Source organism: Coregonus lavaretus, assembly GCF_964263955.1.
Source record: "Coregonus lavaretus genome assembly, chromosome: 1".
Lineage (NCBI taxonomy): Eukaryota > Metazoa > Chordata > Actinopteri > Salmoniformes > Salmonidae > Coregonus > Coregonus lavaretus.
In genome coordinates, this window is record NC_139988.1 from 68,291,779 (window position 1) to 68,303,917 (window position 12,139).

At 43.9% G+C, this 12,139-nt stretch overlaps 1 protein-coding gene across 1 annotated transcript in view; it reads right to left on the reverse strand.

Moving 5' to 3' along the window:
- The window catches only part of LOC311149022 (SH3 and cysteine-rich domain-containing protein 2-like), a gene marked incomplete at both ends in the record, with an annotated part of 37,226 nt that overhangs the window by 6,147 nt on the left and 18,940 nt on the right, over window positions 1-12,139 (reverse strand). Inside the window, 5 exons of the mRNA XM_084186110.1 lie at window positions 1,692-1,761; window positions 1,968-2,080; window positions 2,228-2,312; window positions 6,656-6,750; window positions 7,224-7,611. Of these exons, the coding sequence (XP_084042236.1) occupies window positions 1,692-1,761; window positions 1,968-2,080; window positions 2,228-2,312; window positions 6,656-6,750; window positions 7,224-7,611 (751 nt within the window). The remainder of the gene's footprint in view (window positions 1-1,691; window positions 1,762-1,967; window positions 2,081-2,227; window positions 2,313-6,655; window positions 6,751-7,223; window positions 7,612-12,139) is intronic.

Below are 12,139 nucleotides of genomic sequence, written 5' to 3' on the forward strand. Positions count from 1 at the left end.
ATTACATTAGATTTTAATGTTACATTGATTACATTTAAATTACATGACATTGATAAAGGAGTTTGAAATAATTAGGAAATATGTTGAATCAACCATTTAAAGCCCAGAATGTTGGGGGTTTGGAGTGAGTGTGCATTGTGGTGAAAGGATAGGGAGGGGCAATGTTCCCTCTAAGCTACGCTCGTGTGCGGGCACAGCTTCACAGGGACTGCCGCACAGAATAAATATCAAGCCGCGCAGAGAAGCACGAAGTTGTAGAGTTTTCCCCGTTAGTTAACACTAGCAATGTTTCCCTTTACTGTGGGAATTATAATCGAATCAATGCAATATTAGCCACTTTCAATGGAACATACCGAAACAAAACAAATTATGCACGCCTTAGTATGCAAAACTAACTATGCAAAATATTTTGCTGTAGGCAGAACGCATCGGAATAGGATTCTATTGCCCGTTCTCTACACAGACTGGTGTGCCATAACCAATCAGAGCTGCAGTAGGCCTATATGCAAATAGACCATTGCCATATATGGATTTGTACCATTCACTTTGAACTGGACTGTTTTACAACATGAGCGGTTGCGATTATTATGCGCTTCTTTTGAGATCAAAGTGAAAGCTGCATTTAGCCACGTGTGCACATTTGTTCATTTTCTTTGCTAGTTAATGAGTTATTAGCCCAGTTTTAGCTAATTTGTAGTTAGCAATGCGGGAGTGATTGCTTCCTACAAGAGCACAAAACGTGTATTTCTAGCCATCTTTGAAAAGCGAGTCAGGTAAAGAGCTTTTTTTAATGTCTTAAAGGGGCAGTGTTGTATTTTTAGACAGGCTTGAATAAACTAAGTAGCCAATAGGCAGAGGGTAGCATAATTTGTCTGATTCTCTGTAATAATGGTATGGGAATAATAATACATTTTATTTTGAAAAGTGGTTTCTTGCATCAAACAACAAAACAATGTGTTCAGTCACCTCCTTGTCTGAAGGACAAGTGGATAAACAGGTTAATGTCAAGCCCTGCATGTTTTTTTCTAAAGTCTCATGGAATGTAGGCCTACATTGAACACCACACATTGGCTGCTACTGTAGGCTGAATGATTTAACCACTATTTCCATGTTAAAATGTTATGTGATGCATTTTCTCCATAGTTTTTTATGGTAGGCCACTCTAGTAGGCCTACATTATGATCAAATAGCCACAGTAGCCTACATGGCCACAGTTAAAACAGTAAATTAAAGTGTGTACAGCCTCAGTGCTCACAGTAAACGTGCGCCGGAAGTTGCACAGAAATTCACAAGGTTCAAGTTTGCGCTCAGCAAAACTTCAGTGACTTCGTTCAGTGACGAAAAATATTAGAGGAAACATTGGGGAGGGGTTAGGGATAATAGCAAAGATGGTGGATAAATGAAGATAGTTCACTCAGGCCGTTTACCATTGAAATGAATGGTCAGTTCAGGTCTGCTTAACGAGGTGGCTCTCCCATAGACACCAATGTTGGGTCTGGTCTGCTTAGTTCATTGAATGTATATGAACAAAAAAAAAACTGAGAGTGGGATGTCTCACTTCCTCTTCCATCTCTGATAATAGGTTAGGAGTGAGAGGTTAGGGAGTGATAGGTTAGAGGTGAGATGTTGGGGTGAGATGTCAGGTAATAGGTTAGGGGTGAGTAAATTGTGGGACATTTGATCCAACTCACTCTCAGTCTCTGGGACAAACTCCTCCTCAATGATTGGTTGTGTTTCCAGTCCCTCCCATACACTCTCCACCTATAGCAGACAAGAACAGGGGCCAAGTCAGAGAGGGAAGAAGACAGGGTGCAAAAAGGAAAGAAGTGGGAAAAAAAATGCTCAGTTTTAACTGTTATTGGTAGCATTTGTATATCAAAACACATTGCTTTAAAAAGTTTAGTGAGAAAACATTTGAAATCTACTATTTGTATCTATGAACTCAAGTGTGTGTGTAAGCAGTGTACCTCATGAATGGGGGACTCAGTGATGCTTCCGAAGCTAGAGCGACTCATCTGTGCCAGCGACGTCCCGTAACGCAGGGCCTCATACACAGGGTCAACTCCCCCTTTATCAGACTCTAGAAACACACACACACAGAGCAAAAACAACATGTCATACTACAGATCAGATCTTGGAATGAACAAAAGGTCTATGTATCTGTGGCATCAACACTGATCACTCAAGCAACACACACACACGCACGCACACACACACACACACTCACCTTGCGATGGTAGAGCTTCCTTGACCACCCCTAACATATCGTTAGTCAAGAGAGGGGAGCTGAAGTTTCGTTTAAAGGCCCCCGTCTAGCAGGCGAGATAGAGAGAAGGAGAGGGGGATGAGAAAGAGACAGAGAGGAGATACATAACTGTCCCTATCAGCTGAATGTTATTTGAGCAGCTAAAAGCGGACAAACACAAAGGTCAGAGACTTTCCCACCGTAAACGGATAGTCTTGTGGCTTACAAAGGAAGCTCAAAATGTATGTGTGTGTGCATGTGTGCGTGTGTGTGTGTGTGTGACTGTGCGTGCGTACGTGTGTGTAGAGGGGATGCTGACTGTGTGTGATAGTCCTTCTGCAGACTGTGGCTTGTGGGTCCCTATGAGTTGAACATGGAGACAGGTGGAACTCAATTCTTAGCCTTATGCATTTGCAATGAACTATACCTGCACTCTCTTATCATGTCTATGTGTACAGCATTGTTCACATGACAGCTAGACAAGCACAACAAAGCCTCAGCATTGTCGTTTGACAGAAAACCAACATTCGCCACAGTAATTCCCAAGCCGTTGGGATTAAAATAGTCCACGGACGTGTGAGACGATGAATCACGGATTCTGATTTAGGAATAGGAACGGAATACAACTCAAAGGTCGATCTGAGCTATTGAAAGCTTTGTGTTTGACAGAGGGAGCAGTGTTGTGTCGTTGTTGTTTCCTGTACGATCCCGTCCTAGGTGCAGCATAGCTCTACTTTCATCTTTGCTGCATCATGGCGTAAATTATATCCATATACAGTGCATTCGGAAAGTATTCAGACCCCTTGACCTTTTTCACATTTTGTTAAATTGTCCCCCCCCCCCCATCAATCTAAAAAAATAAATAAAAAATCTACACATATTACCTCATAATGACAAAGCAAAAACAGGTTTTTAGAAAAAATGGAAATATTACATTTACATAAGTATTCAGACCCTTTACTTAGTACTTTGTTGAAGCACCTTTGGCAGCTATTACAGCCTCAAGTTTTCTTGGGTATTACGCTACAAGCTTGGCACACCTGTATTTGGTGTGTTTCTCCCATTCTTCTCTGCAGTTCCTCTCAAGCTCTGTCAGGTTGGATGGGTAGTGTCGCTGCACAGCTATTTTCAGGTCTCTACAGAGATGTTCAATTAAGTCCAGGCTCTGGCTGGGCCACTCAAGGACATTCAGTGAATTGTCCCAAAACCACTCCTGCGTTGTCTTGGCTGTGTGCTTAGGGTTGTTTTCCTGTTGGAAGGTGAACTTTCTCCCCAGTCTGAGGTCCTGAGCGCTCTAGAGCAGGTTTTCATCAAGGATCTGTTTGTACTTTGCTCCATTCATCTTTCCCTCGATCCTGACTAGTCTGCCAGTGCCTGCCGCTGAAAAACATCCCCACAGCATGATGCTGCCACCACCGTGCTTCACCGTAGGGATGGTGCCAGGTTTCCTCCAGACCTGACACTTGGCATTCAGGCCAAAGAGTTCAATCTTGGTTTCATCAGACCATAGAATCTTGTTTCTCATGGTCTGAGAGTCCTTTAGGTGCCTTTTGGCAAACTCCAAGAGGCTGTCGTGTGCCTTTTACTGAGGAGTGGCTTCCGTCTGGCCACTCTACCATAAAGGCCTGACTGGTGGTGCTGCAGAGATGGTTGTCCTTCTGGGAGGTTCTCCCATCTCCACAGAGGAACTCTGGAGCTCTGTCAGAGTGACCATCGGGTTCTTGGTCACCTCCCTGACCAAGGCCCTTCTCCCTCGATTGCTCAGTTTGGCTGGGGGCGGCCAGCTCAGGACCTTATATAGACAGGTGTGTGCCTTTCCAAATCATGTCCAATCCATTGAATTTAGCACAAGTGAACTCCATTCAAGTTGTAGAAACATCTCAAGGATGATCAATGGAAACATGATGCACCTGAGCTCAATTTCAATTCTCATAGCAAAGGGTCTGAATACTTATTGTAAATAAGGTATTTCTGTTTTTTATTTTTAATACATTTGCAAAGATTCCACAAACCTGTGATTGATGAAGAAAGCAAAGTAATTTAATCCATTTTAGAATAAGGCTGTAACGTAACAAAATGTGGAAAATGGGAAGGGGTCTGAATACTTTCCGAATACACTGTATCAATAGCTGTCATCAGTGGTTAGATGAGAGCTTATACATCGAGGAGAAGATAAGGTGTCAGGGCCATGCTAATGTGATAAGCAACCTTACCCAATACTTGTGTTAGCTTCCGAGGTAATGCCTTGGCTTTAGTTCAGTGGGCTAACACAGTCTTTTGATGAGAACTGATAACCGAAAGCATAAGATAGGACTGGGCAGTGTCATCGACAAAATATTCTCAACCATGCTCATGTAAGGTGAACCATGAACCGTGATGAGTAACCTTACCCAAGGCGGGAAGACTTGCGTTAGCTCCCTGAGCTAATGCCTTGGCTTTAGTTTGGCGTGCTAACATGGTCTTGTGGCAATAACTGGTAGATCATTCTCGCTTCTTCCAAATATAGCTTTTTGGGAGCATAAATCATAAATCATTATGTGGTCAGGGTATCCTCTCTGCATTTGATTGGATTTGTCTTATTTCTCACCAAGCACCTGATATATTATAACAGATGTGTGAGCGCCACTGTGAGATTTTGATAAATGAGACGAGAGGTTCCTATTGGCTGTCAACGATGGCCCAAGGCACTCAGCAGGGCATGTGGGGAATTGGAGGGGTGACTTTCTACTTTCTCTGGAGTGATCTAAAGTCAATTTAACGCTTATTGCTTCTCTTATTGCTTATCTTGGGGCCCTCCTCATCCCTGTCCAAATTACAGCTTCACCTCTGATAGGGTCAAACGATGATGAGAAAGAGAGGGAGGGAGGGAGAGAGAGAGAGAGAGAGAGAGAGAGAGAGAGAGAGAGAGAGAGAGAGAGAGAGAGAGAGAGAGAGAGAGAGAGAGAGAGAGAGAGAGAGAGAGAGAACGAGAAAGCACTAGAGAGAATAGAACACTAAACTAGTAGTGTTTACAAAACTCTTGTTAGTTAATCTTGGCCAACTACTATTTTGTATTATTTGGGGGTGAAGCTGAGCGAGGTGGAATTACGAACCAAACTTCCCTAATCATCCCTTATCCCCATCCCAATCGGGCCTTCATTATAATCCTTGGTCTAGGCTGGGCATTGGGCTAGATTACTAATGCACCTTGGAAGATAATCCCACTGGCTGGATTCAATGTGGCTCCCAGATGTCCAACTGATTAAGATTTCTGGACACTTTTGGACAAACACACAACTGCCCCTCTCTTTACCTCAAACGAGACTGGTGTCCAATCCTGTATTGACACTCTCACTCCTAACTCCTAGCCCCTAACTCCTAGCCCCTAACTCATAGGCCCTAGGCATTGTGTAGATCAGAGAGGATTGGATAGGTGTAAGCAATATGGTGGACATTTTCACCCAGCCTATCTGAAGGCAAGGTTGATTACCAGTATAACCATATTTTCCAAACCCTCGCTTTGCTTTTCATAGTGTTTGGTCCTTGGGTTTTTTAAACAAATTGTAATTTACTCTACAAAAGAAAAACGTTGACAACGTCACTAAATTAAATGAATTAAATGTTTAAAAATTAATTCAAATTCAAATCCCACTCCACAGGGGCCACATTTAATTAGCATACAAAGTGACACCAAAATTCATTACAAACTAATCAAGGGGGGGAAGCCCAACACGAGTCTAAGCTTATGTACGAGCTACTGTAGCATGTTGCTGCCGTCTCTCCTCCAGTCGTCCAATATTCCTAATCCCGGTTTTGATGACTATGCAGCAGACACAATTTTTCCTACTGCTGGCCATGTCGTGTCCCGCGGGAACCGTGAGCGCCTCAAACACACCGCATTTCACACTGAATTAGCCACAGCGCATGGTGCAGGGAGATGTTGATTTTTCTGACTGACTTGAGGAAAGTCGGATCCATGCATGAAGAGGGTGAGGAGGGGGAGTGACAGGGGGATGGATGGGGGTAAAAACAGGATAACGCTATCTGCCTCAGCCCTAACCTTGGCTTTTGTTCCACATATAGAAATTCAGAATCGTTGCGGATCATTTAATTAAGGCTCTCACTCTTCTTCTCTCTTTTCTTTGTCGGGTTGTCCCCTCTTTTCTTTTTTTTAGCTCCTCTAGCGGAAAAACGTTTGTCCTCTTTTAACAAGATTGGGACTTTGAGACTAAATGCAGCCCCCCGCAAGCCCACCTTGGTCTTAGTGATGGTATTGGGTCCACCATGGCCCCCCAAAATAATATTTAGACCGTAATTGTTGAGGATCGGAAAGCGGTAGATATCTAACTCTAGATCAGTTCACTACTTAGGTTATAATGGTTGAGGACAAGACAGCTGTGGGGAAATCTGAATCTAGGACAGTTGACTCACCTTTCCTGTGCAGGGCTGTTGGGACAGCTCAGAGGAGCACCAGAGGTGGGCACCCAGCTTACAGGCTTTACAGCGTAGACCCTGCTTGGAGTTCCCTGCACAGATGGAAAGCCAGGTTACTACAGTACTGTACTTTACTGTACTATACTGTACTGTACATACCACACACGACAGTAGCCTCAGCTCACACACTACAATCCATTCATCAATCAACAAAATAAATAAAATCAATCAATCAACTAGGACTAGGTTATAAAATGTCAAAGTGAGACCCTTTTGATGAGAGATGTTATTGGCAACGTGTGTATGGACAGTGTGATTATCAGCCACATCTACTTCACACTCGCCCTCAATCAAAATCCTAACTTGCCATTTGGCCACAAGAGCTCAAACTTTCATGGAAACATTGCACTGATTGTTAGATTGTGTTGGATGTGCATACTGTCTCTCAGTAGTCAGTAGTCTGCCCTAAGAGAATAGCTTTGATGTGACATGATCTACCAGAAGATTATTTGTATTTCATGTCACTGCATTGTATTAAGGGAATACTGGACCTGAATTTACCTACCCTGGATCACGTGTTTGCATTGCTGGCAGCAGGTGGGCCGGCGGAAGACGTGCTCCTGGAAACAGTGGGTCTTCACTAGCCGGGCCTGGAGCTGGCCCTGGAGCTGGCCCTGGAGCTGGGCTTTGGAGGTCAGGGAGAGGGAGGGACTGAGGGAGGGCGAGTGGGACGAAAGCGAGGGGTTGGGGCTGAGCGACAGGGAGAGGGAGGGTGAGCGCTCGCAGGTCAGGGGCGTCTCCCCGAAGGGTGGTGGCGAGGAGGGCAGCGGAGGCTCGTGGATGATCCCAGAGGGCAGGCGGACTTCCCCGTTGCTGGGGCGCTGGAAGAAGTTGTCCACACTCTTGCTGCGCATCAGTGACTTGAAGGACAAGGAGCGCTTTAGTCGCTGAAGCTGTGGAAAGAGAGGAGTGGAGACATTAGGTTAGCATGGATAGACAAGAGCTGGGGGATGACTAAATCACTGACACTGGTCCTTCAGAATAGCAGGGTGCACTCATTAAGGGCTGAATCGTAACTTGAGATCTGTGTACGCATCTAGCAATTCCAGAATTCGAACACAATTTGACAAAGCACTATAACTTCACTGTCTCCATGTAACGATAACGAAGGTGGTTCGGTGAACCACTCTCGAGTAATGAGTAACCTTGCCAGAGACCTGAAGACTCGTGTTAACTTCCCGAGCTAATGCCTATGAGTTTAAAGCTCAGCAGGCTAACCTAGTCTTGTGGCACGAGACCTGGGTTTGACTGCAGTCACACATCTACACAACAAGATCCCTGGTCATGACCTGTGTTCAACCCACTGGATCAAAGACATTCATTCCTCCATTCATCCATCCATCCATTCATTCATTCATTCATTCATTCATTCATTCGTTCAGTGACGATGAAAACAAAACGACCACAGATTTTGCTATCGGACTTTGAAGGACAAAATACAAATGTCTAAATGATGTTATCATTTTAACAGCAGCTAGCAACAGCTCTTCTGACTTGAATAAGGTGACAAGAGTGAAAAGGGTGCTGGGACGTTAAGTGTTTTTAGCCTGAGGCTGAGAAGCGAGACAGAGACCCCACAGTACCCTCTGACTGCCCTTGTCCTACAACACCACACTGGCTTATTTGGATCACAATTATAGCAGATCCAGGGAACTCAAGTCAATACCCCTTAAAATTCAGATTTAATTTGTTTATTGACCGGTCTGCTCCTCCGTACTGTGATGTATTGATGCACAACAAAGAACAAACACTAGGTTGATATTTTACTCCCCCGCCTCACTTTCAGTGGACTTGCCCAGGCATCCTGGCCGCAATATTAGGATGCTGCTAATGACATAAGATTATGGGAAGTGGAAGGCAATGAGGTCCTATATATGGTATAATAATAATAAGCTGCTGATTCAATAGAATGGCCTACGGAATGAGAGAGCACATGTGCAGGCACGGACACACACACGTTTGTTTTACTACCCTTGTGGGGACCACACTATTGATTCCCATTCAAAATCCTATATTCCCTAACCCCTAACCCTAATCCTAAACTTAACCCTAACCCCTTAACTTAACCCTAACCTTAACCCCAAACCCCTAACCCTAAACCTAACTCCTAACCAAGGGTTCTCCAACCCTGTTCCTGGAGAGCTACCCTCCTGTAGGTTTTCCCTCCAACCTCAATTGTAACTAACCTGATTCAGTTTATCAACCAGCTAATTATTAGAATCAGGTGCGCTAGATTAGAATTGGAGCGAAAACCTACAGGACGGTAACGTTCCAGGAACAGGGTTGGAGAACCCTGTCCTAACCATAACCCTAACCCTGAACCTAACCCCTAACTCTAACCCTAACTCTAATTCTAACCCTAAACTTAATTGTAACCCTAAACCTAACCCCTAAGCCTAAAATAGCCTTTTTCCTTGTGGGTATCAGCGAAATGTCCCCACTTGTCCAAATTGTCCTTGTTTGTATATATTTTTTATATAGTAAAACCAAAAACACACACACGCAGCGATAGTCACAAAGATTGAGGCGAAACTGTTGAGTATACAGGAAGAAGGCTCTTAGCTATTAGCTGCCTATCTGACTAGTATGGCCTTTTTGTATGAGTTTTAGTGCAGTACAATTGTGTGTTAAGTCTACGCTTTACAGCTTGTTTGTGTCTGTCTGTGTTGGTTTTGTCTGTGGTGTATAGCTGTTTTGTATATGCTTTAGTGTTTATTTTGTCTACAGGTTACAGCTTGTTTGTGTCTGTTTGCAACTGCACTGCAGTAGCCTGAAGATTAAAAAAAAATATGGCACAACTGTGTGTGTGTATATCATTATCAAGGCCTTGTTGGTGTGTGTGTGTGTGTGTGCATGCGTGCATGCATGCATTCGTGTCTCCGTATGTGTGTGTCACTGAGTGTTTGTAGCCTTCACATCATTTCCCTCTCCATCTGCGAAAGCTTATTGGAGCCTGTGCTCTCTCTGAGAAACGGCCATCAATAACGTTGAGTGGGTTCCTCTTTTCCTCCCTTAAGCCATGGCTCCACTGACGCCAATTACCTTGAGTGATGAAATAAGCGCACTCTCTGTTGACCCATTAGCGAGCGCCTCTTGCAAGTGTTTTTCTACCCAGAGCCGCATCCAGGCTCATTTTTAATGGACTTTTATAGGGTTTACTGGTGGATCATTCAAATAGCCTATTTGATTTCTTCTCTTTCCACCACATTGTTTACACATTTGACCTTGTTTTTGTATTTAATGTACAGGTAACTGCCAAAATAATAGAAACACTAGTAAATTAGGGGAAAAAAAGTATATTGAAAGCAGGTGCTTCCAGATAGGTATGGTTCCTGAGTTAATTAAGCAATTATTTAAGGCCATTATTTTGGCTACGATGGCTATGTCCACATCAAATGACAATGCCCCCATCCACAGGGCACGAATGGTCACTGAATGATTTGATGAGAATGAAAACGATGTAAACCATATGCAATGGCCGTCTCAGTCACCAGTCTCGGATCTCAATCTCAGTTCATGTTAGATATTGAAACACTTAAAAGCCTTCTTAAAGACAACTTCTTCTGTGAAATCTGTAAGATATTATATTAATAATATTAATTATTATATCATTTACAAATATATTTTGCTACACCTATTTCAAAGCTGGAGAGTAAACCCTGTAAGTTTAATCAAATTCAATAGCGTGTCAAATTAATGTCCTGACTTGTGACTTGGAATACTGTTGAGGGAGATTTTTTAGTGGACTATGAGATAAATCTGAGTTAATCACGAACATATACACGAACATATACAGTGAGGGAAAAAAGTATTTGATCCCCTGCTGATTTTGTATGCTTGGCCACTGACAAAGACATGATCAGTCTATCATTTTAATCATCACTATACTTTATTAAAAATCAAAGTTCTTCCAGAGTTTTTGTAGAATTGAGATTGACTTTATTTACAATTTCAATAAAGCCAGGCTAGTCTGCAGATTAGCCCCCCTCTCTCTTTCTGTCTCCCTCTATATAGTCTCCTTCACACCCACATCCTATCTTAAAATCCCTCCCTCTTCAGTTTCCCGCTCTTTATCGCTCCGCCCACTTCCTTTGTCTATGATGGCGGCTAAATCCGACTTTCATTCAGTTCAGAATCAATAGTAATACAATCAATCCCTTATCTTGCAAAAACACTCATGTTTAGTTTAAACTCTGTTCAACCCCGGCTCTCCCTCCACTTTGTTTGAGGAGAGAGGCAAAAGGCCACAGTCTGGTTTCAGTCTCTGATAAGGTAGGACAGCCATGGATTTAAGTAAGAGCAAGCACTTTGACCCTAGGTCAGATTCCCTCTTCACCCACACACAGTGAAATGACCCAATTAAGTTCCTGCCTAGCAACAGAGAATTCTAACTACAGTGAGGGAAAAAAGTATTTGATCCCCTGCTGATTTTGTACGTTTGCCCACTGACAAAGACATGATCAGTCTAGGTTTATTTGAACAGTGAGAGACAGAATAACAACAAAAAAATCCAGAAAAAAACGCATGTCAAAAATGTTATGAATTGATTTGCATTTTAATGAGGGAAATAAGTATTTGACCCCCTCTCAATCAGTGTCACAATCGTCGGAGGAAGTGGACCAATGCGCAGCGTGATAAGTGAACATACTTATTTATTGAACGAACAAAACAACAAACGATACGAAACGTGAAGTCCTTGGTTACTGTCACGATCGACTAGAACAGGAGACCAAGGCGCAGCGTTGCGAGTGAACATATTATATTTATTAAATGCTCACAAGAACAAAAACAATAAACAACGAAAGCGTGACGTCCAGTGTACAACACGAACACACACGAACAAAATCCCACAACCCGAAAGAAAAACAGATAGATTAAATATGGCTCCCAATCAGAGACAAACAGCCGACAGCTGACACTCGTTTGCCTCTGATTGGGAGTCACACCGGCAAACATAGAAAATAAACCACCTAGAACACCCACCAGAGAAACAGAAAACATAGAATGAACACACCCTGGCTCAACATATTGAGTCCCCAAGCCAGGGTGTGACAGTACCCCCCCCTAAAGGCGCGGACTGCGACCGCGCCTAAATACGAGCGAAAACAGGGGAGGGCTGGGTGGGCATTCCTCGGCGGCGGCTCCGGCTCTGGGCTAGATCCCCACTTCCTCTCCAACCCCCCAAAGTACCCCTGGTCCTGTCTAGCCCCGCTGGCCGGAGCCGGACTGACGACACGCGCCCCTGGCCTGGTGCGTGGAACAGGAACGGATCGGACCGGGCTGACGATACACACCCCTGGCTTGGTGCGTGGAGCAGGAATGGACCGGAATGGGCTGGCGACGCGCACCACAGACTTGGTGCGGAGAGCAGGAACGAGCCGGACAGGGCTGACGACTCGCATCCCTGGCTTGGTGCGAGTA